This window comes from Aplidium turbinatum, chromosome 8, assembly GCF_918807975.1.
Source record: "Aplidium turbinatum chromosome 8, kaAplTurb1.1, whole genome shotgun sequence".
NCBI classification, from domain to species: Eukaryota; Metazoa; Chordata; class Ascidiacea; order Aplousobranchia; family Polyclinidae; genus Aplidium; species Aplidium turbinatum.
The window spans coordinates 2,765,367-2,790,544 of record NC_137479.1 but is presented as its reverse complement, the minus strand read 5'-3'; the positions used below and the strand labels follow the sequence as shown (position 1 = coordinate 2,790,544).

General features: G+C 41.9%; 1 protein-coding gene across 2 annotated transcripts in view; it reads left to right on the top strand.

Moving 5' to 3' along the window:
* LOC145775949 (MAP/microtubule affinity-regulating kinase 3-like) overlaps nt 1-20,818 on the top strand; it is a 48,574-nt gene extending 27,756 nt beyond the window's left edge. The window contains exons 8-22 of one of the 2 annotated variants that reach the window (XM_082587358.1): nt 336-470; nt 715-816; nt 4,324-4,443; nt 5,449-5,548; nt 5,886-5,998; nt 6,139-6,274; nt 6,581-6,692; nt 7,581-7,671; nt 8,036-8,127; nt 14,097-14,192; nt 14,615-14,959; nt 15,030-15,062; nt 17,683-17,806; nt 18,189-18,338; nt 19,575-20,818. In XM_082587358.1, coding sequence (XP_082443484.1) covers nt 336-470; nt 715-816; nt 4,324-4,443; nt 5,449-5,548; nt 5,886-5,998; nt 6,139-6,274; nt 6,581-6,692; nt 7,581-7,671; nt 8,036-8,127; nt 14,097-14,192; nt 14,615-14,959; nt 15,030-15,062; nt 17,683-17,806; nt 18,189-18,338; nt 19,575-19,643 — 1,818 coding nt within the window. In that variant the 3' untranslated portion in view covers nt 19,644-20,818. The remainder of the gene's footprint in view (nt 1-335; nt 471-714; nt 817-4,323; nt 4,444-5,448; nt 5,549-5,885; nt 5,999-6,138; nt 6,275-6,580; nt 6,693-7,580; nt 7,672-8,035; nt 8,128-14,096; nt 14,193-14,614; nt 14,960-15,029; nt 15,063-17,682; nt 17,807-18,188; nt 18,339-19,574) is intronic. The other variant, XM_082587359.1, reaches the window with a different exon arrangement.
* The last annotated feature ends 4,360 nt before the right edge of the window (nt 20,819-25,178 follow it).

Genomic DNA, 25,178 nt, shown 5'->3' with positions numbered 1-25,178 from the left:
CATGACCACATTAGTCATGTGAAGGCAAGATTGATCTACAATGCCAATGTCTTACTTTTGTTGTTGCATTGCGTACGATTTCTTATCTTCAGTACATTACCTTAATACGAAAAACATTCGGGTTTATATTAACATCAAACAAATATTGTAATTATAAATCCATGAAAAATCTCTGTACCGTACATCACATAGCAGCTTTTTTCATTCAATGTTGGTGCTCTGAAGACCTCTTCTCCAAACTTAGGCTAAAACGTATTTTTAATATCCGGATCCCGGATGCTGCTGGTGATTAACATCCGGGATCCCGACTTGACCCATTGTTTCTTGGGCGCCAGGCGGAGAACCTCCTCCTGGATGGGGACATGAACATCAAGATCGCGGATTTTGGATTCAGCAACGAATTCACTCAGGGACGGAAGCTGGACACGTTTTGCGGGAGCCCTCCTTATGCTGCCCCTGAGTTGTTTCAGGTTCGCATTCCTGTTGCTTGCAAGTGCTGCATGTTGTGCGCTCAGGATCACTCGTATTGAAACAACCAACCTAGGTTCGGTTTAACGTGACAAGATTTTTGCCTCAATACGCGTACATGTCAACGAACTGTTATAACACTTGCACTTCTTTATTTTTGTGTTGGTTTCCTCAAATGCTGGAACCATCATTGAAGGTGATTGTGATCGCTTATTAACCATTCGAATCACATTCACGTTTTGACAGGGTAAGAAATATGACGGACCTGAGGTTGATGTGTGGTCACTAGGTGTCATTCTATACACGCTGGTCAGTGGTTCTCTTCCGTTTGATGGCCAGAACTTAAAGGTTGGTGTCCTGCTGTGATGCAAACTTAGTAAACTCTTCGAACTGTTTTGCGGCGATTGCTAATCCATGGTTGATAATTGAACGCTTTTTAACCCATATATGACATGAAAAATAAAGATGCTTAAAAATTCGTGAAAGTCACATATCATCTTTAATAGTGTGTAAAGGGATGATAATTGCCAAAAAAAAATTTAAATTTTGTTGATTTATTGAAATATTTGCAAAAATCAAACGTTGCGAAAACGCATCGTTTGTCACCCCGCCCTCAGTGGATGTTGCGAAAACGCAACGTTTGTCACCACACATGTTATTGCTGTTGTCGCAATTGATTTGTACAGACTTAAAACTTATATGTAGGTTATGTCTGTCTAATCTCTTGTTCTTCTTAGCTATTATCTTCATCCGTTTAGTTGTATGCATATCTGTTTGTGGTCTGTCTGATCTGTTTTTTTCTGAAATATTGTAATAATTAGTACACTAAGTCAGCTTGGCAGTTTGCAAGATTTATTGCTGGAAAAACGGTTACATTATCATGCACTCACTCTAAAAACGTATTCACTCTTTGTGGTAATGTTGAGAACATTTCAAATGTAAAGGAACATCGCATTTCTTGCAGACGTATACTGTTTGGCTCTGGCATTGTCTGCATCTTCGGCGGCTTTTGGGTTCACCTGGAACGATATCATGAGCACTTTGATCAAACCGCATCTCTGCATTGATCGCATTTGTTAGAGATTGTTGTCTTCCTGTTTTTTGCAGAGGGACTCCATATTTTTTAAGCCAGGTTTGTACCAGTGATCTGGTAAAGGTCAGCATGTCTTGGCTGTAACCACCTTCCCTCGCAAACAGCCAAGCGTTGTTCACACATACATTCAACATGTAGGAGAGGATTGAAAAGTACCATTTCTTGCCTCGAATATTTATCCTGTATTGTGAGACATTTTGATCCACACGATCGACCCCACCCATAAATCGATTGTACATGCTGATAAGCTTTGGCATGTTTACGGTTATTTTCTTTTTTTCTGCAGCTGAGTATCGCTCTACTCGATTCATGGGTTGCATTCCATGCTCATTAGAAGCGATCGAAACAATCTCGTTATCGTTCCATCTTGCAACTAGAATATTTGCGTCTTTTTCTAAAAAGTGTTCTTCGGCACCACGAGGCATTTTCCAAAGACTTTGATGTTGGAAAATGGGCATTTTTCAGTCCTGTTGCTACGGATTGTTCCAGTTGCTTTGTGTCCTCTAGATTCGATTTCTTCCATCAGTCGCAGAGACGTAAAAAAGTTGTCGAAATACAACGAAAACTTTATGTTCGGATTTTTTGGCACGATAACATCCATTAGGTCTAAAACAACTTCTCCCCCTAATCCAAAGAAGTTCCTGTATCCGGTTGGTATTGCTCGAAATTTTCCTTGGTATAAATTCAAAGAAAAAACGTAACCAAGCGGAGTAGCAGCTACCCATGCTTTATAACCCCACCGTACGGGCTTGCCGCGAATAAATTGTTTACATGGGTGTCTGCCGAAGTAAGGGATCATGGATTCGTCGATTGAAATATTCCCAGGACCAAAAGCTGAACTGTAATTCAGAAAGTTTTTGTTGATGATATCAAGTAATGGTCGAACCTTTGCAAACTTATCTTCTGCCACGAGTTGATCATTGTCGGCTGCACGGAAATACTTCATTATTTCCTCAAAACGGTTTCTTCTTATGGATTGTGCCACCAATTCATTACGCGTGTCAGGCTCGTTTGACCAATAAAGCCTACGCCTTGGCACACTGCAATAGCCTGACAGCAATAATACGCCGACGAACACTCGCATTTCTTCAGCTAATAGAATAAAATTGTGATTTCCAGCTTTAGATGCGTACTTTACGGTTTCAGTTGTTAAAAGTTCAATGGCATCGTCATTCAAAAATAGCTCAAAAATATCACTTGGTGTCCGTGGAAGATCAGTTACAGACGGCCGTGTTACGGTGTGATTTAGCTCAATGTCAGACGTGGGCAAGCTTTCATTGACCCATTTTCGTAGTCTTGGCTTTTTTCTTGCTGGAGCGTCAGGAACCCGGGAGCGGGGCCTTGCCACTACAGCTTCAGCCGTAAGCTGATCACGCGGTAAATTGCCCAGCTGCACATTTCCTTCGTCACCTGAATCTTCATCAGTGATATTTCCATTATCCGGTGGAGCGATAAACACCGTAATTTCTTCAGACGTTTGAACGACAGTGATGTTATCATATACTAGTGATGTTTCATACGACAGTCATACGACAGTGATGTTATCTTTCTTTGTCAGAGAATCTTTCAAGTTCTTCCAACACTTCATCCAATCTCTTTTTCCTAACAATGGAGACAAAAATAATTAACCACACGTGTGGGAAAACTAGAATTGGAAAAGTAGAACAACAATGTAATTTGCTTTCGACAGCAATCACTAAATTAGGCCAACTGTTAGCACAAAAGATTTCCTGTAACACTGAAAAATTGTTATGATATGGAAGATATCGGGCTTGTGGGGTATTACTTGAAAACCTTCAGCAGATCTTTGTAGCACATTGTAGAATTTTAATAATTAATATATAATTCTTAATTTACAAATGAATTCTAACTTGGATAGCGGTTAAATATTTTTGCATGAGGTTTTCGTTATACTGTAATTATGTACGAAACTAATGTAATATGTTATAAAACATTCAAACACAGATAGCATATGAATTGAGTTGGGTCAGATTATGGTTTGTAAAGAAAACTTTATTTACAGATTAGCATATTTCATTATCAACACCAATCAATCCATAATAAAATGCCGAGCGGTCGCTCATCGAAAGCTCACGGTATGACAAACGTTGCAAAAACGCATCGTTCAGCGCATCTGTGATGACAAACGTTGCAAAAACGCATCGTTCAGCGCATCTGTGATGACAAACGTTGCGAAAACGCATCGTTCAGCGCATCTGGGATGACAAACGTTGCGAAAACGCAACAAAAATTGCCACGCATTTTGAACACGAAAACACTTCTACTTAGAATACAGCTAGATTTTATATAAGCGAACCAAGCAATACCTAATACATTAAATTAAGATACACACTAAAAAAATTTGTAAATTTGTCTTATAAAAATGCAACTTACCTAATATTTCTTGCAGCCATTGTATTCCAAAAAGTTTGTCGAAATTCAGAACTATGTTAAAACTTCAGTATGGCTAATAAACAGATAAGCTAACTTGTTTCTGACTCTTACAGCACTAAACTAACTAATGAAACTGGACTGAGTACTGACCGCAAAATCTCAAGCAGTTTGACCTAGAAATAGAACAAAGCGCGACCTACTTGTCTGTTGCGAAAACGCAACGTTTGTCTTATATGGGTTAATTGTAATCACAAAGTTGTGCAAATATTTTGGTGTTACATTTTTTTTCGGGCAGTTGTTGGTTCAATAGTGCGTTGCTACTGTTTCGCTGTTAATTAACTTTTCTTTCGGGCCGCACGGTGGCGTAGGAGCTCAGGGAGAGGGTGCTCAGGGGGAAGTACCGGATCCCCTTCTACATGTCCACCGACTGCGAGCATCTCCTCAGGAAGTTTCTAGTTTTGAATTCAGCAAAGAGAGGAACCTTGAAGGTGAGTAGCTCCTCTTACGTAGCGTCACGGTTGAGCAAATATAACGCTTGCGATATTACGTTGTCTGTGACGTCATTGATTCCGCAACACTCTTCAATGTTGTGTTGGATTTTGGAAGGCGAACAGATTCGGTTTGTCACCGAATCAAAGCATTTTTTTAATCATCAAAGCGTTTTTTATTGATTCATGAATTCTAATTCTAGTCTAATTTGATGGAAACTTATTCACTCTTGTTGTAGTTCTAATCTAATCTCTAGTCTTACCAAAAATTCTAGTTTGTCCGACAGCGTTTTTTAGCAGATGAAAGGATACTGCGCTCTTATCAACCTCATCATGCAATGAAAATGCAACAAAACGATCAAGATTTGTCATGTTGTCGTCATTTCATCAATTAAGCAGCGAAGTCATTAAAAACTCGATTAAGTAACTCACCTGCTTCACAATGTCTGTTGTGATATATTGACGGCTTTATCGTAATAGAACAAGATGCGTGACAACTACGCCTAACTAATACTAATTTGGGAAACTTTGGATAGCATTTGGAAAAACTAATTTTTTTTTATAATTGCCCAAGAATAAACTCGCCGCCAACTACATTTAGGAAAGACGCTCTGCAAAATAAACGATAGTTTTCTTTGCAAAGTCTTTTCATCAGCTCGACTGCATCAAGCTGATGATAAAAAAGTTGAAACAGTCTGCACATGAATGATTGGATGTTTGTTTAAATTTATTGAACGGTGGCTGATTCGTTTGTCATTGAGGTTTCCTGAGGGCCAAGGCAGGTTGCTGTGGATGGGCTGCATGTAGAGGACGGGGTGTTAGCTGCACGTTGACATGGAAAGCTTGGTTGCCTGGTCATTGACTTTTCCCTGTTGTTAAAGACGCAACAAACTGAGCGTCTAGCTTGTTCAGAATGAAAGCACTCCATGTTTCTCGGAGCTTATCAATTTAACTTTTTGTCGATTGGCGCACATTTAATGGTTAATAATGTTTGTTCTTGTTCAGTCGGTGATGCAGGACAAGTGGATGAACATAGGATACGATGACGACCCCCTGAAGCCTTTCATCGAGGCCCCCTTCCGTGACAACGAGGAGGGGAGATTAAGTAAGCCTCCTCCGTTGGTAGTTGTTTTGCACTTTTTGGTGTATTGGTGCAATGCATTGCATAGGCTGAAAAAATATATTATTTAAACATTCGCTTAAGTAAACAAAGGAATGAAATATCTTTTTACGAAGCCAGGTTTTTGTAGGAGGGGTGCGACGGACAAGTTTTTTTTACTGGCCTTCTCCCACAGGAAATTACTAATAATTTATGTAGCGCTGTATTTATCGCTGGCGTTCGTGTTGTCAGCGCTTTACGTAGAAGTGTCGGTGCAGCCTTATAGAGGCTCAGCCAAGTACATTGGCTAAATGAGCTGTGCGGTTGTGGTTGGTGATTGCAGGGTTGATGGTCGAGATGGGATACGATCGGAAGGTCGTCGAGGAATCTCTTCGATCGAGAGCTTATGATGACGCCTTCGCCACTTATCTTCTGCTCGGAGCGAAATCTTCAGACGTAATTCAATTCCTTATATTTTGTATTCGCTTCTAATCGTAATTCATTAATTAATTCTAAGCTGACGGCGTGCCACGGCATACTAGGCGGTCTCGACGCAACCGCCTCATTAGTTGTTGATGTTATGTATCTTGTGGCAGTTGTGCGATGGGACGACCTCCCGTTCCAGTAGCGCCCTCTCTCTGAAGCAGATGGGCGAACCTTCTCCCACCAACTCTCGGCCGATGCATAGGAGCGCTTCCACCAACCAGAAGCAGCGGAGGGAAAGCACCGAGAGTGAGTTGCTTTTCAAAACAAAGATATTTCCTTTTGACCCTGAAGTTAGTTTCCAATAATTTTAAATTCCTATCAACTTTGCCAACGAGGCATACATCGCCCGCAAACAAGCTTAGCATTTTTAACGTACTATTTGTTGATTGTGTCATGGGAGATATTGAAGAGACAGGTTTTCAGCCGGGAATTTTTATCTAAATAACTCACCATCACCGTATTTACCTTTGGCAAAGGGGTGGCAAAATATACGGTGATTCTTAGAACATGTTGCTGCATCCGCAAGTCAGGGATAATCTTGCCTCGTTTCAGCCTCTAAGGTCAACTCGGTGAAGGGGTTTCCCCGTTCCACGTCGGAGCAGCAACACAACGGGGAAGCGCTCAAGTCGGACATCGCATCTATACTGGAGGAGACCAGTCCAGGGTATGTAATCTTCACGAATCCCGGTTTGAAACTACCCGGGGTGAGCAACCTTTAGTGGATAGTGTGCAGACTCATCTAGTTGCTACGACGACAGATGAGGAGTCAACGATTTTTAACTGATTAAACAGGCTAAAAGATATACTTAAAAATAAAATTAATTTTACAATTGCGTCAATACTTCATATTACAAGCGCATGGATCCTTGCAAGAAATGTACAAACCTCTTTTGGTAAAATGCCTTTTTGCTCATTTGTTCGGAGCTTTCAAATTGTGCAGAACTTTGCTGGTAGCTCTTGGCCACTTGTTACAGTAGGTATTATTTTCACTTTAATTGATGTTCGACAGAGCAGTTAGACATAATAATTGCGATGCAAAACCAACAGTTTTCGAACTACCGTGCTAATCCATGGAGTTTTTAACCTGGAAATTGTAGATGCCCTTAATAAACCAGACTGGTTAACTGTGAGTGAAAAAAGGATAACATACAACTGCAATGGTGGTTCAACCCTTAGCTTGTGTATCAGAAAAGAAAAAACACATTCAAGGCAGCTCTCCATTCAGCGGCACCTAGGGGGTGGAGTAATTCTAGATCTGGACAACTATAATTCAGCAAGCGGAAACTTCATTCTGTCAATTTTGGTGTCCTGTGTCAGTGGTTCAATTCAGCATTAACTCGATTGAGGTACGGAAGAAGATGCTTCAAAATATACCACAGGTGATGATGCAGTTGCCTCGGTGCGTTGCTTGTTCGGGTTCTTAATATTTTGAATACTTTAAGTAGGGTTAACATCTACTGAAAGCTTATGCTGTGAGTAGATGTTAACCCCGGTACTTTGTCCCAGGGTAAGGGATTGTATGGGGTGCTGTATAAATGTCGTTATTTTCCAGCGGCGACGCGGCCTCTCTTGCTACCCCTTCGACTGCTGCCAACCCCAACAAGTCGGAGATCCCAACCTCGCAAAGACCGGCAAGCGCAAAAGTTTGTATACGTTGTATTGTGCTGTCGCAGGAGGTTGTTTAAGCGCCACATCATAATATTAGTCGACTGCATAGCCGAGTGTTCAGGTCCCCTGTACGATGCTTGAAGGGGCACCGGTTCGACACCCCTCAAGAACATGTGGCAAAACGTTCAATGTTGTTGGCAAAACGTTCAAAAACTTTGGCAAAACGTTCAATGCCTGTATGAAGGTGGACACGAAGATGTCATTCCTTGCCTTCCCACCATCTTACCCTAAATCATTAACCACCTGGATGCAACAAAACATTAATGCAATTGCAAGAGGTTTCTGGGTCTTCAAACGATTCGAATAGATAACATCTTTGAATGATGCTTGTTGTTCCAGCCGTGGAAGCCAGACATGTCGAGGAGGAACACCTATTTGGGAGTCGAAAAAAGGAACGATAAGTTGAGCTGCACCCTCCCCGTTGGAGCAAGGTAGGCTCGAGTAAAATATTTAGCATATACACTATGTAATACAGGGTGGACAGATGAACCAACTTATAAACGATCTATTCATAGAAAATAAGTAAAATTTTATCAAAACATCTCACAATGAGATCTTACTATACTAGGAGTAAATTTTTTATTTATTTTCAATGTGGCCACCCTTTAGTTGGATAACTCTCTCAATTAGGAGTAAAATGATTGGAACGCCTGGTTAATCTAATCAAAAACTAAAGAGCTCAAAATGTAGATACCAAACTCATGTTCAGTAAACAAACGTTTTGAAAACTATACTGTCTTCATCTTCAGTGTTATAAATGTACAGGCATTGTCTTATCTCAATTCTTTGTCGGAAGTTTTCGACCGAGGCACCTAGCTCATCTTGGAGAATTTTGGCCCATTCCCGCAGGAGTGATTGCTTCAGAGCATCAACACATCAATTTGCTTTTCAAGAAGTGTAAGGAATTGCCGTTTCTCATCTTGTAAGGAGACAACTGAAGATCCTTTTCCACAGTGGTTCTCATTGAAGTGTTGCTCACATTTATGTCTTTGGCCAATTGACAGATGGATCTGTTTGAAATTCTCCTTACCCTTTCTCAGACAGCCTTAACCACTTTTTGTTCGAGTAGTGCGAGGTCGTCCACTCCTAGGACGACCTTCAGATGTACTAAGTTCGTTAAATCTATTCACAACATGGTAAACGGTGGACATTAAGGCGATGTGAAAATCAAAAAATTTAAAAAAATCAAAAATCGAATTATCACACAGGGTGACTATTGCTATGTAGAGTATTTCTGTAAAATTTCACGCAAAAATATTCAGTAACCTTAAACATGTAGTCGATTTTGTCTTTGGCATTTGTTGCCAGCACAGAGTTGCCAGGTACAAATTTTTTGAAGAAAAAACTTTGTTTATCTTTTTTAAATTTTAAAAATTTCCAACTTTAACAACCACAACAACAATTAAATATGATGCGACTGCTAGTTTCCCTCTTAGGTAAAGGCTGGCGGTGTACGGTAAGATATTAAACAATCACCTGGCAACCCTATTTTTGCTTGGTCAGCAAAAACTGATGATATTAAAGCCTTTTTCACTTCTATGGCAAGAGTAGGAATGCACTGTGCATAAGATGACACTTTGGTTTTGTTGTAGTAATATGTATTACATAATCACACAACGCACTGCATTAATATTCGATTGTTTTCGCCGATTTACATTTGCTTTTTGACAGATATAGTAACTGCAACTCTCCAATGGTAGCTTACACATCAACCAACCAACTTTATATGTGCTTGTAAAACGTGCACAGACGAATGAAGAATAAAGACAATGAACAAGAAACAATGGTGAATATCAAAACATTGTACTGCAGCCAATGAAAGAAAGTCAGATTTCGTGTCTGCTTTCGGCAAGACCCTACGCGAAGCAATTCTCGCCCGAATGAAACCATACCGTCGTTGATGGCCAGCAACACTTCCACAGGCGTTAGTGACTTCCCGAATGAGGCGCTCCACAGCCTGAGTATGGGCAGGAAAATGAGGGCATTCAAACTTTGTGTTTATCAAACTCTTTAGTTCATCTATGGTCAAGTGTGAAGTAAGGATAGACTCAGTAAGCGTGGCATGGTCCCAATCAAAGAGAACAGTGAGTTGGCATCCAAATTTAATTTTGATTGGGTAAAAGTGCGGACAGAATCATCACAAGAGTTACTTACTGCCTTTGCGAATATTTTCTAACATGTTCACAGAAAAAGATCGCAGAGCAGGATCATCACTGGATACCGGGGCATTGTCACATTCAGATCTAGCCTACCAGGTGCAGCTGGTTCGAAAGGAGAGTCAATTTCTTCATCAGTTGCTGCAGAAAACTGCTGTTTTTTTCCAGTTCTCTTCCTCTATCACTTGTGACTTCTTTGCTGCAGCAAAATCATCTCCTCGCTGTTGTTTGAGGCTCTTGAAAAACAAGTTTTTTGTGTGAATGATAAATGTAAAGAACACAAAATAATCCATGTAAATCAGTTCAGTTTGTTTTTATTTCTGACTATCACAACGAAAAACAATATATGCCAAACATAACAAATAATACTCTTTCGGATAAATGGCAGTAAAAATCAGTGATAGTCAAGAAAAATCTTCTCGTCATAGCACGACTAGCTTTAGTGAAAGCACAAGCTGCCTGCCTTTACAGACATAGAAATCAGAACATCTGAATCACTTTCCCACGAGGAAATGCTTTAGGAAAGCGAAAAATCCTTAAACCACCTACTATCTAGAGTTGGTTGCACTACATCTGCAATGGTGAAGTGGGGTTGTACAATTAGCAGTAACCCATTCTCCTTCTCATATGGCTCCATTCAACAAATGTTGTTAGAAGAGCCATGTCAATGACAACAACTGACCAACCCCAGTACACAACATGGGACATGTCTATGCATGACCCATTGACCCTGTTATCAAAGAATATACTTATAAAAGCCTTGCATTTCATAGAAAATTACTAGACAAAAAAGTTTGAAAAGATATCGTATGTAAGAACTTACCTTTTGTTAACTCTCTTTTCAAGCGTTTTTGTTGTCCTTTTGTCAAGAGGCCCAATTTGGTATAACGGTGCTTCTACTCCACGATAACGTTGGGAGAGGAGAAACCTCAATTGTTTTAGGAATGCGATCTTCATTTGAAAAGAAAATAGTTAGCTTTTTTTCCAGCTTCCTGAAAAATTAATTCCTTATGAGTGCTCTGTCTCTGCAAACGTGCAATTAATTATTTCAACACAATAATGTTTTGAAAAGTGTCTGCTAGTTGGTTATTGTAGCCTACGTGTACTGTTCATTCATGCAAGCTATATGTTAGTATTTTTAACAACTACCCTTCATCCATACGAAGATATACGAGTTGGTCTATGTTTTATGTCACTACCAAGCTTAACTAAAACCGGTCAGAGAAAAAGTTGCAGTAATAGAGTACTTGAGTATCACCTTTAACAAAGTACAGAATGCAAGAACATATCGTAGTGTTGGTAAATCAGCAGTGGGAAGCTCCTTGGAGGGTCCAATGACAGAAGAGCTTTCCATGCTTCTTACTCTCTTTTAGGCATGATTTAACAGTTAACAATGCTACCCACAACAAGGTCAGCTTTATGAACTAAAGATAATATGTGAAGAGATTAATGTATTTTTTGAAAAATAAACATAGCCCACTTACAGTACACAGAACTAAGAATTTAAGTGCTGAAAACTTAGTTGTCTGAGCCTTCCGTAATACTATGAACTTTATTAGTGTCATTCTCAAAGCTACATATAAAAAATGCAGAACCACAAACAGCAACTTCACCTGAATAAGCAGTTCTTATTCCAGAAGACCTGATAATTACAGACACTGCCTCTTAGGCCTACTTTACACAATTTGGAAAACCTAGCCTAAACTAACTTTGAATTGAAGCCTGATAGATTATTTAACAACCAAGCATAAAATCATAGCAAACATTTCGGCTGAACACAACTTCTGATTTAAATTTTGCAGCCTTATCTTCAATAATAATCAGCAATTCAGCATCTCAAGCTATAAATCTCTCAGCAGCAGACAGCAATCGCTCGCGCGCGCGTGTGTGCGGCACACAACGCGTTTTCCCTAACTAGCCATTCAGAGCGCGCTATTTGGATCACGTGGATTGATGCGTTGTGATAGCATTTTTTGTGGAATCACCTTGCAAGAATTAGAAAATACTAACCTTAAAACGCTTACATGTTTACGGATACTGGATTTTATTGCATAAAACTTCACAAAACTACTCTACACAACAGTAGTCACCCTGTGTGATAATTCGATTTTGTCCATTCAAATTTCACATCGCCTTAGTGGACATGGCAACTTTTAATAGCTTAATGATCTCAGTTGGTTTTCCCCATGCGATCGAGTTGAATGATGGCTTCTTTTTGGCTCATTTTAGACCTTATAATTAATACTTACAATTAGACCTAAATTTTAGAGAATTTAGCAAGATATTTAGCATATCAAAAGGCACATAAGTGACATTCAATATGTTTAATCATAAAACTAAAAAAGTCCAAAGACTTTCTGTTCATCTGAAGTACACCAACTAGTGGCGTCATGTGAAAAAGATTGACACCGAATCGATTACTCAGTCTCATTAAACTAGACGCCAGTGGGCGGCTAAGATTTCCAATGTCTTTATGTCTGGAATCCTCCCCGTTCCCACTCTAAGTCTCGAATTTCTCTCCCAACACTGACTGTTACTGGATTCACCACTTGCTTTTTCTGAAACTTCCTATCAGAGGCTATCCGAGAGCTTCACTGAGAACTCTCTCGCTCCTACAGACACAAGCGGCAGAATCAAAAATTTTGAGACGCACAATGATTTTATTAATAAATCGGATTGTGTGAAGTGCAGGGCAAGCTCTAAAACAAGTTAAACAAGTTACAAGAAGATTAAAAGTGTGATAAGTTGCATTTAATATAAAATACCAATGCAGTGGTAGGTGCAGATAAAGAATCATTTATGGTGCTATTTTTATTACAACATTTCTCTCTATAGCAGTGGTTCCCAACTTGGGGTCCGCGGACCCCTTGGGGGTCCGTGAGAAGCATTTGGGGATCCGTGATTACCTTGACGAATTTTGGAAAAAAAATGAAAAGCGATCTTTTTACTTTCGTTTCTCTTTTTAAATGCAAATGTGTCAAGCTCAAGCCCATGAGAATAAACTGTAGCGGTATGCATTAAGATAAATCTACGCTAAGCTGCCGGTTTGGAAACGCAGATTGGAAGCAGGTAATTACGCTAACTTTCCAATGTTAGAAGATCTTATCTTGATGGAGGATACTCTAAGAGAATGTACTCTTTTGATCTCTATGAGAGAAAAAAAATTGCGCACACTTGGAAACCTTCCAAATCTCATTTCAACGTTATTTTAATTTAGAACACTTGCCGAACGAAGTTGAAACATGGATTCGAAATCCTTTTCTTTTTGACTTGAACAACATTAGCGATGACGATCTCAGTAAAGATGACCTAATTGATTTGAGATCAAAAGAGTTGTTACGCATTGAGTTTCATTCAAAAACTGTGAAAGAATTTTGCTGCTCACAACTGCAAACCTACCCATTCTTGGCAAATCAAGCGATTATTGTTTTGTTACCATTCATAACCACTTACCGTTGCGAGTCAGGATTCTCAGCTCTTGTTACAATAAAAACTAAACATCGAAATTGCCAGGACGTTGAAGATGACATTCAGTCGTTTAGTTCAGGAAAGGCAACAACAGCCCTCTCATTAAATTTGATTACGTTGATAAAGTTTTGGCATGGCACTTTGGGCCACCTTAATATTCAAACAGGCTACTGCTGACATTTCTTGAACAATCCATTCATTTTCTTATTTGAGCAACACTGTTTAACCTGATATTTGCCGCAGGAGTCATAGCAGCAATGCAATATGCCACAGAACAGTAGTTGAGTAGCATAATTATTACAATAGTCAATAGTATGTTAATAATGAGTTTCAGGCAAAATTTAGGTAGGGGTCTGCAGAATTAATAATTTGTCTAAAGGGGTCCGTGACAACAAAAAGGTTGGGAACCACTGCTCTATAGGATAGTTTTAATGCGCTCATTTTGCTTGAAACTTTGAGGAAATGATATTTGTTTTGGATGAATGGCAGTCTTTCAAGATCCTCTCCAGAAGTAGATTCCACCCTCTGGGTATCGCCGGCAGCTTCATCTCATGACTTCAGATCCTCCGAGTCATCATCAACTTCAGATCTTTCGAGTCATCTTCAACGTTTATGGAATTCCAATCATTTGTTTTGACCAATGAATTTCTGTATGGTCGCTTCGGATAGACGCACGCACATGAGTTGATGAGGGCACGGAGGACCCATGGATGATTACCAAGCTGCTGGCACCCGAGCTGATCTAGCATTATGATGAGGTTTTATTTTTCTTCCAGTACATTCGTTGACAACATTCGCTCCCAGCATCAGACCTCCCTCAGCGCTGTGCCAGCTGAGAAGTTGCCTGGTACTGCAGCAGAAAGTCGACCGACGTGAGTCTTATGTTTCCATCGCTGAGTTGTAGTGGCTAATTTCACAAAAGCATTTCCATCTTTTCAGCCGACTTGGCTGTTGCCTCATTTGTCGATCTTCGCTTTTCATCGTTTTGGGCTGATTAAATCGTGTATTTGGACAAAGATATGTGGACACTGCATTGCATGAAAAGTGTGTATACTTACCGATGCAGCAAAACAATTCACCGAAATGTATGTGCATTATGAATAGGAAAGGAGGCAGTTTATAACAACCCAAGTAGACATGACTTTTTGCCCGATGCAGAAACGCCTGGTCTCATGTTTATTGACAAAATTCTGTGACTTCCTTGCTTCAATTCCAGTGTTGTCGCCCTGGCCATGATCATAACGAACTTGTATTGCGCTTGACCCTCTCCAACTAACTCACTCTTCATTTACAGTACTTCACCTGGTGGAGATGTGTCACCTGTGGTGCGCACCAGCAGCATTGCTCCAGGGGCCCGTTCCTCGGTCCATGGAAGGCACCCCCAACCCTCCTCCAGCTCCAAGACCCCTTTTCCCCGGAATGCGAGGGAGCGACGGACATATCACGGTCAACAGAGCAACGAACGTCAGCGTCGGAACGCGACCTACAACGGCCCACCGCCCACTTCGCCGGCCGCTAGCGACTACGCCCCAGGCAGTGGGGCGAATGCCCATGCGGCCCCTATAAGCAACAAAGGGGCTGCGGGATCGCGTGAAAGCGCCGGCTTCTTTAATAAGATTTCCTCAAAGTTCAACCGCAGGTAGGAGATTGTGACGTGTGTGATTCGCGTCGTTGACGATACTTGTGACGTTACCAAGGTTGCTTTTCAGGAGGTCACTACGGTTCTCCCGCAGATACGAACGGTCGGTACCGAGCATGGTCCAAGCATGCTGCCTGCAACCGGGCATCTTTTGTTATAACTCACAACGAATTGTTTGATTGTGCTCGGCTGCTTTGATAATAACCTGCTTGTTTTGTTGATTCGACGTGTACGGACTTTCGATCAACAATACGCATTCCAGAGTTGCTGTTTTGATATTGGATCAGTTTGACTCACATTCTGCAACAAGACTTAAATTTGCTTGCACGAAGTCATACCACTGACCGATCGGTATGACGTCAACTTAAAACATGTAATGATCAGCAGTCGAAAACCGGTGGTGCCCGGCAGACCAGGGTGGCAGTGGTCGGGAGACCAGCGTGGCCGGTAGACCAGGGTGGCAGTTACCTGCAGACCAGGTTGACAGTGATCGCCAGACCAGGATGGCAGTGGTCGACAAACCGGGGGTGGCAGTGGCCGGTAGACCAGGGTGGCAGTTATCGGCAGACCAGGGTGACAGTGATCGATAAACCAGGGTTGCAGTGATCGATAGACCAGCATGCTATTGGTCGGTTGACCAGCGTGCCATTGGTCGGTTGACCAGCGTGGTAGTAATTGCCAAACCAGCCTGGGAGTGATCGACAAACTAGGGTTGCAGTGGTCGGCAGACCATCGTGGCAGTGGCCGGCAGACCAGGGTGGCAGTGGCCGGCAGACCAGGGTTGCAGTGGCCGGCAGACTGGGGTAGCAGTGATCGGCTGATCAGGGTGGCAGTGATCGGCTGATCAGGGTTGCAGTGGTCGGCAGACCATCGTGGCAGTGGCCGGCAGACCAGGGTGGCAGTGGCCGGCAGGCCAGGGTGGCAGTGGCCGGCAGACTGGGGTAGCAGTGATCGGCTGATCAGGGTTGCAGTGATCGCCAGACCAGGGTGGCAGTGGCCGGCAGACCAGGGTGGCAGACTGGCAGTGGTCGGCTGATCAGGGTTGCAGTGATCGCCAGATCAGGGTGGAAGTGGCCGGCAGACTGGGGGTAGCAGTGATCGGCTGATCAGGGTGGCAGTGATCGTCTGATCAGGGTGGCAGTGATCGGCTGATCAGGGTGGCAGTGATCGGCTGATCAGGGTAGCAGTGGTCGGCTGATCAGGGTGGCAGTGATCGGCTGATCAGGGTGGCAGTGATCGGCCGATCAGGGTTGCAGTGATCGCAAGGTCAGGGTTGCAGTGGCCGGCAGACTGGAGTAGCAGTGATCGGCTGATCAGGGTGGCAGTGGTCGGCCGATCCGGGTGGCAGTGGTCGGCCGATCCAGGTGGCAGTGGTCGGCCGATCCGGGTGGCAGTAGTCGGCTGATCAGGGTGCGTGGCAGTGATCAGGGTGGCAGTGGTCGGCCGATCCGGGTGGCAGTGATCGGCTGATCAGGGTGCGTAGCAGTGATCAACAGACCAGCGTGGCAGTGGCCGGCATACTAGGGTGGCATTGGTCAGTAGACAAGCATGGTAGTGGCCGGCAGACCAGAGTGACAGTGGCCGGCAGACCAGGGTGACAGTGGCCGGTAGACCAGAGTGATAGTGGCCGGTAGACCAGGGTGGCGGTGGCCAGTAGACCAGGGTGATAGTGGCCGGTAGAGCAGGGTGATAGTGGCCGGTAGACCAGGGTGACAGTGGCCGGTAGACCAGGGTGGCAGTTACCAGCTGACCAGAGTGACAGTGGCCGGCAGACCAGAGTGGCAGTGGCCGGTAGACCAGAGTGATAGTGGCCGGTAGACCAGGGTGGCGGTGGCCAGTAGACCAGGGTGATAGTGGCCGGTAGACCAGGGTGATAGTGGCCGGTAGACCAAGGTGGCAGTTACCAGCAGACCAGGGTGACAGTGATCGACAAACCAGCATGGCAGATATCGGCAGACCAGGGTGGCAGTGGCCGGCATGCTAGGGTGGCAGTGGTCGAGAACCAGAGTTGCAGTGGTTGGGAGACCATAGTGGCAGTAGCCGTGAGACCAGGGTGGCAGTAGTCGGCAGACCAGGGTGGCAGTGGTCGGGGACCAGAGTGGCAGTGGTCGGGAGACCAAAGTGGCAGTGGTCCGCAGACTAAAGTGGTCAACGCCATTTTATTGCTTCATAATATCACGATGCAAGGTATGCCTAACATATGTAGAAGTAATTGTTCATTTACTTGCAAAGCATCAAAGAAGACGTTTGCGTGTTGCTCGCCTGCCCACTTGTCAGCCTCTTCCTTTTTTGAATGCTGCCATTTAATTTTTATGTTGGTTATCCCCGCCTCACGGCGACCTCCACTGGTGGCGGCAAAAATGAGCATAACGAGGATGACGTTGCTTGGTGTACTAGCACCTCGTTCACCACCCGAGCATGATTGCAACTGCTACTGACTTGCGAGCAACAAGGCCCATGTCGCTGCTGATAACTTTCCACTTACTTGAATTAACACCACGTTTCTTGCGATGGCTGTCAGTTTTTTCACTAATTAGTTTCTGAAAGAAACCTTTCAGTTATATCTAAGGTCATCAGTTGGCCAGGTTGCTCACGCTCTGGAGATGTGGTGGCGGCTTCGTCACACCGTTGATGCATTTGTACACACGACGAACAATGTGATCATCATGACTGATGTCATCACTAACTACTAACATTGACCTAACGTGTCGATGACGTCACAGCGGGAGCACACGTGGCGTCCCAGATGGCGAGAAGGAGTGCAAACCACGATCGTTGCGGTTTACCTGGTCGATGAAGACGACTTCCTCCATGGAGCCCAAGGAGATCATGAAGGAGATACGGAAGGTAACTTCCTCTTCCACATTATGACAACTGAATCTTCGGTTCAATTAATCGATTTCCTGCTAGGTGAACACAAGATCGTTCAAGTGTGTGCGCACTGTGCAGTCATCCTTGTGAACGGAATAGTTTACAAGCAACACTTCAACAAAAATGTTAACTTGAGGCAGGTGGTCGTTAACGGTGGTTTAAAACCTGTACATTGTACAAGTTTATAAACATGCGCACTGTCCGGATAAACCTTTCAAAGGTTTTTCAGGTTGATTAAGATGCAAGCCCAACATTCCTACAATGTTGTTGCACAACACAAAGCGATCTGTGGCCCCTTGCAATGCTGCTTCATGTAATATCACATCAATGTAACGTTAACTGACGGTATTACAACCAGGTGCTTGATACAAACAGCTGCGACTACGAGCAGAGGGAGAAGTATCTGTTGTTCTGCGTGCACGGGTACGGCCACGCTGACAATCTCGTGCAGTGGGAGATGGAAGTGTGCAAGCTACCGAGGCTTTCATTGAATGGAGTCCGGTTCAAGGTAGGCGGCATGCAAGGAGTTTCCTTCATTGCGGTGGCTTTCACTGTAGGAAGTCTCTTGCTGTTGTTTCAAATTAAGACTTTAAAGATGAAAGGCGTTTAAATTGAGATATTATCATGAAAACAATACCCGCTTTAAAGTAGAAGTCGTTGTTCAAACTTAACGCTTCAAACACGCGCCGATGTAGCAGCAGACATCGTGTATAATGATTAACTGCCAAACCAGTTTGAAAGATGGCGTCTGAACAGCGGTTGTCGATTGCGTGATTGGTCATAAATGCAAGGTTGTGAAGTCTGGCGAAAATATACGACTCCGACTCCTCGATTGATATTTTTAAAATTAATTTCAGTTAAATGGCGATCGATAGTGGAACAGTGACTTTCACATGAACTGATCAGAACAAGCATTTTTATTATTTGGGAAAGTTTTGAAACGCAATACAGAGAACAAGAAAAAGTATTTAAAAGTAAAGATCGCAAACAAAAATTTAATTGTTCATCGTTTGTATAGTTCTTATCGTTTCCGGACGGACATGCCAAAATCTCTCGGACTCCACAGCCCTGGTCGCATAAATGATCGTATCGTTGGTATGCTGCTCAGCGCCCAGTTTCTCATTTCTCTACTTTGATGCCTTGTAATTGTGTTGTACTTTTCGTGAAAGTTAAACATTTCGGTTGCACTGTAGTGTAGATACTTTCCTTACGTCGTCGAAAATCACAACTCGCATTTGCTTCAGGAATTGTAAACAGACATTTTACATGAAGAGAAACTTGAAAACGCACAAGTATTTCAAAAGATATTCAGTTTATACCGGCCCAAACCAATTAACAATTTGAAAGTACAGCTTGGCGTTCGGCACCGTTGACGTTGATGATCACCTCCTAAAACATAGAAAAGTAACTTTATATAGAGTGCATTTGATGTTATGTCATCATAATGTTTTGTTGGAATCACCCTCTAAGGCTACTTGCTGGATCCGCTCCTGTGTAGGATCTTGCTGGATCCGCCCCTGTGTAGAAGGTTCTTGCTGGATCCGCTCCTGTGTAGAAGGATCTTGCTGGATCCGCTCCTGTGTAGAAGGATCTTGCTGAATCCGCTACTGTAAAAGTAACTAGTAAAAACCATCCTTCTACAGTAGAAGTAAAGTAACTAGTAAAAACCATCCTTCTACTTTTACTACGAATGCTGTTATTGCACTTGTGCAGTGCCGTCGTCAACATTGAATCTTTTACTCAGAGAATCTCTGGCACAAGCATCGCCTTCAAGAACATCGCGTCAAAAGTCGCCAACGAGTTGAAGTTGTGACCTTTTGCGGGGATTCCCCTCCTCTGAAGACTCGCAACAGTTGTGATGTGTCTGTGTCGTTGTTGTTACGCTTGAATCGCGTCATTTTGTTTCTGGAGTTGACGTCGTTTACCATCCAAGAACGAGATCTTGCTACTGGACGTCTATTTTGTGGATGACGTCATCAGCCACCTCCGCTCTTGCTAGTGAGCTCTTGCTCGAGACTCGAGCTCCATCTTGTGGTCGATCCTATGAGGAAAGAAGTTCACTGCGTATACCCGATGCAGGCCACTCTAGGTGGATGTATATCATGTTGTGATATTTCAAGCCAGCAAACGAAATTAGATGTCATTACAACATCTTTTCGGTGTTGAACTTACGTACAAACGGTTTGCCATCGGGATGTGGTGGTTTAGTTATATATTTTATGTCTGCTGCATATTTTAGTTTTTGCCAATTCTTTATCTTGTGACGTTTTTCACGTAAACCTGCTTGGTGTCATAGCAACGGAGCGACCACGTGCTAACCAATCAGCGTCAATCTTTGACGTTTCTTGACGATATCCAATTTAAAACTGCCGCCCTTTAAATTTCTAAGCGATGTCACAATGTGCAAAGTAATGCAGCTACAACAGTAGCCTATCCTCCAGCAGTGTTGCCCAATCCTGTGAGGTATCAGAAAATCGTTTGCATTTAAAAAGGTTTATTAGTAGCTTTAAAACATCTTTTAACATCATCATCATCATACTCCATCGTCGGTTTGTTCCCCACTAGTGGGGGTGGCCGATTGTTTCCGCGCAGCAATTGTTTTTATCCCTTTTCTCCATTTCACCCTGTCCCTTGCATCTTCCTCCTTCAGTCCGACTTTTTTAAATTCATCCTTCACTTGTTGTTTCCACGTTCTTCTTGGACGACCGCGTTTCCTCTTCCCACCCACCTTTAGATCTAGTGCCTTTCTAAGAAAACTTCCTTCCTCCCTCCTTGTCACATGTCCATACCATCTTACTCCATTTGCCCTTGATAATCTTTGAAACAACATGCTGTAGTGTAAGTATCAGCGGTGTAACTATCTGAACAACTCTGCTACATCAGTTTCTAGTCTAGAACTTTGATGATACTTTGACATTGTTTGCAATAATCCATCGGTTGGTAGGCAACAGTGTGGTTTCTGCGTTCAATAAATGTCATCGCACCATGCCCTAGAACGCGTCATAATGCAAGGACTGCCATGGTTCTGTTGATTCGCGCTTTGAACAGCGACTAACAGCCCAGAGGTAAATTTTAATCCAATTTATCTTGTCATTGTTGGTGCAAACATACGGTGAATGAAACAGTAAACACTGCGTATTGAGAACAACGAAGATTGAAAGTTGTGTTAATATGTTTGCTGTAATATGCGCCTTGTGGTATTAACCTACTTTAGCACGATGCAGACTAGCTAGTGGTGTTTCACTTCCCCGTAACAATCTTAGGCTACGTTTACATGACGTTTCATTGCGCCCGAAATGAAAGATTTCCGTTTCGGTTCGTTTGGCAGACGCGTAATCTGTTTACACGTGCACACCGAAGCCGGCTTGATGTCTCGCTGCTCCATCGCATGGGATAGAATCATCTGTTGAGGTCGATTATCCAATTCAACCATTAAAATTTCGTCCTGGATCCCAGTAATGTAAAAATAATGCTTAATTTTAGGCCTGAACTGCTTAAATCTTTTAAATAGATGTATTTCTCGGGATGATGCAGCGCCAAAATGACGAAAATACTTCAAGTATAGGGGAAGACGGGGCAAAGCGGGATACTTTTCGTAAAAACGTAATTTCAACAACAGTGATGGTTGGATTTAGTTAATTTCTTTTTTAATCGAAAGCCTTAGTTGGTCAGCATATTTGGTTCGAAGATCAAGCGGAATCTTTCTACTGTTATAGTACAAATCCAAAAATTTTTTTTTTTGAATGTCTCGCTTTGCCCCAGCCGTGGGGCAAAGCGGGACACTTCATTTTTGCATGATTTGGTACTGTTTAGCCACTTCTCTCAAAGACAACTTTTTGCTTTTCAAATCTTCTGTTGCATTCTTACTATTGATGGCCTATCCGTCCATTGACCTATTTCAGTTTTTCTCTTATAACGACGAGCCATTGTCAGAATTAAATTGTGTAGCTCTACCGGTACAATATAAATGAATGCTGATAAATATTTTACAATCTTGAAGGCTAAAAGAGTTATAAACAAAAAATCAGTCAACAGAATAACCACAGATACAATCTAGACTTCCAGAGTCACATGTTGCCCTAATGCACTGTCCCACTTTGCCGTAATACAGCTGTCCCACTTTGCCCCAAAGTATAGCCTTTGGAAAATAACATCTCTGCTGAAACCTGTAAAGTTTTAGGTAAAAGTTACTTTTGTTACCAACAAATACTGTCTCAATGTCTAAGATAAAAACAAAGCTACCAACAAATTCGCTTATGCTAACGAATGTGGTAGCTACTTTTCTATCTCTTTCTTATAACAAACCATGTCAAAACACATCTTGCTTCCTCACGACACGCGTTGTGCTCTGCCAGTCGCCATTTTTTCACAGCAAATACAGTTTATAGTTGCCTAATTAGTGCTTCCGGTTAGAGGGAGCCAAAGAATACAAAACGTGAGAAATCGTGATGTCCCGTCTTCCCCTAATCGCATGAATGTGGTGGCGGCATGCCGTATGCTAGGCCAGATACTGAACATTATGGCCAAAATTCGCTTTGAGAAGTACAGAACAGGGTTGTTGGTATTTTACCCGACCCAAAAAAACCCGGGTGGGTTTTTTCAATAAAACCCACTTAAAAAAACCCAGAGCATCATATTTGTCCAGTTTTTATTGGAAAATTAAAAAAATTTACAAAAACACTACAAGGTACTTACAACAAACTTTAAATTAGGACTTAAGGATGTGATTGTGAAGTAATTTCCAAGAATAAACTGAAAACGCAGTGGATATTGCACGTCAGTACACAAAAATCAAGTAATGTCACTTTGTGTATACTACTGGTTCGTCCCTCTAAGTTGTTTACAGAGACTTAAATTTAGAGAGCTTGTAACATAAGTTTCCCTATCCTTTCTAAGACTTCTTTTAACACACAATTTTTGAAGTTGATTTGATTTTCTTATTGAAGGATTAAAAATAGTCTTTCACAAATACCAAGCAGTAACACCAAAAGATTTTAGCCATCCGGACGGCAAATAACAGAAAACTGGAATGATTGAAAGTAAAGTGAACAGTGCTGGCTCTACCTTTGAGAAGGCGCCTTCCCGCAGGTAAAGCGCTAACAAATCAGATGACGCGTGCATAGAAACAATAAACAAATGAGCCTCTGGAACAACTACACTAAAACTCATTTATGCAAGAAGGCCTTATAGTTAAATTGGTGAAAGTACTACTCTACTGTAGTCTGTATATATGATGTGAAATGCAATTTAGGAGGCTATTTACCAATTACAGATTCTGGATTCTAACGCATGGCTGTTTCAGAGCATTTGCCTAATTGGCCACGCAATGGTTTAATTGCTCATCCATTACTATATATAATACATATATAAATGATAAAAAATATTTAAACATGATGGCATAAATGCTCCTTGCCTTCAAATCTAAACAAATGATGCAATAATGTGATTTCTACCACAGTAGCATCAACTTGGTATAGAAATCAGTGGATGATGCAACATCCAACTTGATCTTGAAACTAATGGATGATGCAACATTCAAGCAACAACAGCCCTAGTGCATTATTTTATTGAGTTATGCAAGCATGTACTGTGAGTGAAAGGCACTTCACTCGTAAAAAGTAATTTTGAGGTGAAATAAGCATGAATCTACCTTTTTTTGCATCTTTTTTAAAAAAAACCAATAAAAACCCGGGTTTTTCTCAACCCTGGTACAGAAGCTCCTTTTTGTAGCCCAATGTTAGCTGCTGTTGTGTCAAAGTTGGCCATAATGTTTCCATGATATTCCACTCACTGGTCTGGATAATGGCATCAAACATGGTTTGTCCTGTTTCAAATGAAAGTTCAGCTACTGCTAAAGTCAGTCCAAGCCATCAGAAGAAACAATTTTCTCACTTCCTCCATCCCAATGAATAGTTATCGATTTTCCATAACTTTGAAACTCTGCTCGCGATACTTCTGCGATATCGTCAAAGAGAAGAGCTATTGAGAGCAAATGCTGAAAGATTCTGCCTTGTTGCAGCAACACAGATGCTACGGTGTGAACTGCTCTTACTTGTACGCCCTCTCCTACTAGGTTCCCGTTGAGCAACCAAAAAAGTCGATGTCCTCTTGACTGTCAATCATTTGAAGAGCATTGTCATTAGCCTCGAACAAATTTGGATATTGTGCAGTGACAACCTAAAGCACCTGCAGCTAATAAGGCCCACCCCCTGGATCTCCGTTGTTACAAATCTTTTAAACAAAATTGAAAGATCTGATTGCTGCTATGGTGAATTGAGACTAACTGGTAAAGTTTCACAGCCTAAAGTTGAGAACTTTTTGAGTTACGGAAAGTTGAAGTTTGGGGGGACTGAAATTGAGTGGTTTTATTAATTTTCACATATTTTAGACTTTTCTACAGTTAACAAACCGCTTTGACTTCTGTTTTTTTTTGCATTTTATGTGAAAGATATGGGCATGCTGATGCAGTAAAACCAATATAGTCCTGTAGAATTTTTGGTCAACCTAGAAAAAATTCTTATAAAGACGTAGGCTATGATGTACCGTTGGAAAGATAATTTTATCAGCTTTTCAATGATGGGTTTTGTCTTTTTTTTTTACCTTGGGAAAAAAGTTACGACCAAAAACGTGCCGGGGGGGGGGGGGGGGTAAAACACTAATTTGCCCAATATTATAATACAATTATAAGCTAAAATACGTTACCTTCGTAACAGAACACAACACCATAAATTGGAATATTACTATCAGCAAAGCAAACTAACAATCGGAAAGCAAAAATATAAAACATAGCTTAATTAGGAGGTATTTAGGCCTATCACACGTTTAAAAGTTGACCAAAATGGAGATAACAGGAGAGATTTCACCGAAATAAAGGTTTTTCTTTTATAAGCAAGGATATGTAAGCAACACATAAAAGCTATTTGAGCTAAGACGTAGTGAAAAAGTTTTTAGTTAAAATGCTATTTCATAGGGTATTTTGTTACAAAAACACTTGTGTCCTCCCAGTCCTGGAGTGCCAAAAAAGCCCGGTCTTTCTAGGGTTAAACCAGCTGTAAAGATGTAAAAACGACATTTACAGTTTTAATAAAATGTAAACACATTTCAATCAAAGTGATGCAAACGCATCCATAAAACGTCTCTCTTCTCCCAATTCGTCATCAAACACGACTGTAATATTTGTGCATACTCTGAGGCCGTGGTGGTATGCAGCTCGTAGTGATGGTGGAAGGAGAACCGGATCAACGTAAGAACGATTAGACATGACCATTTCCTCGTACTTCTGTTTAGTGATTTGTGGTAAAGCATATGTAGACGAGTTTAAAAGTTCGAAGAACCGTATCGAAGCCCT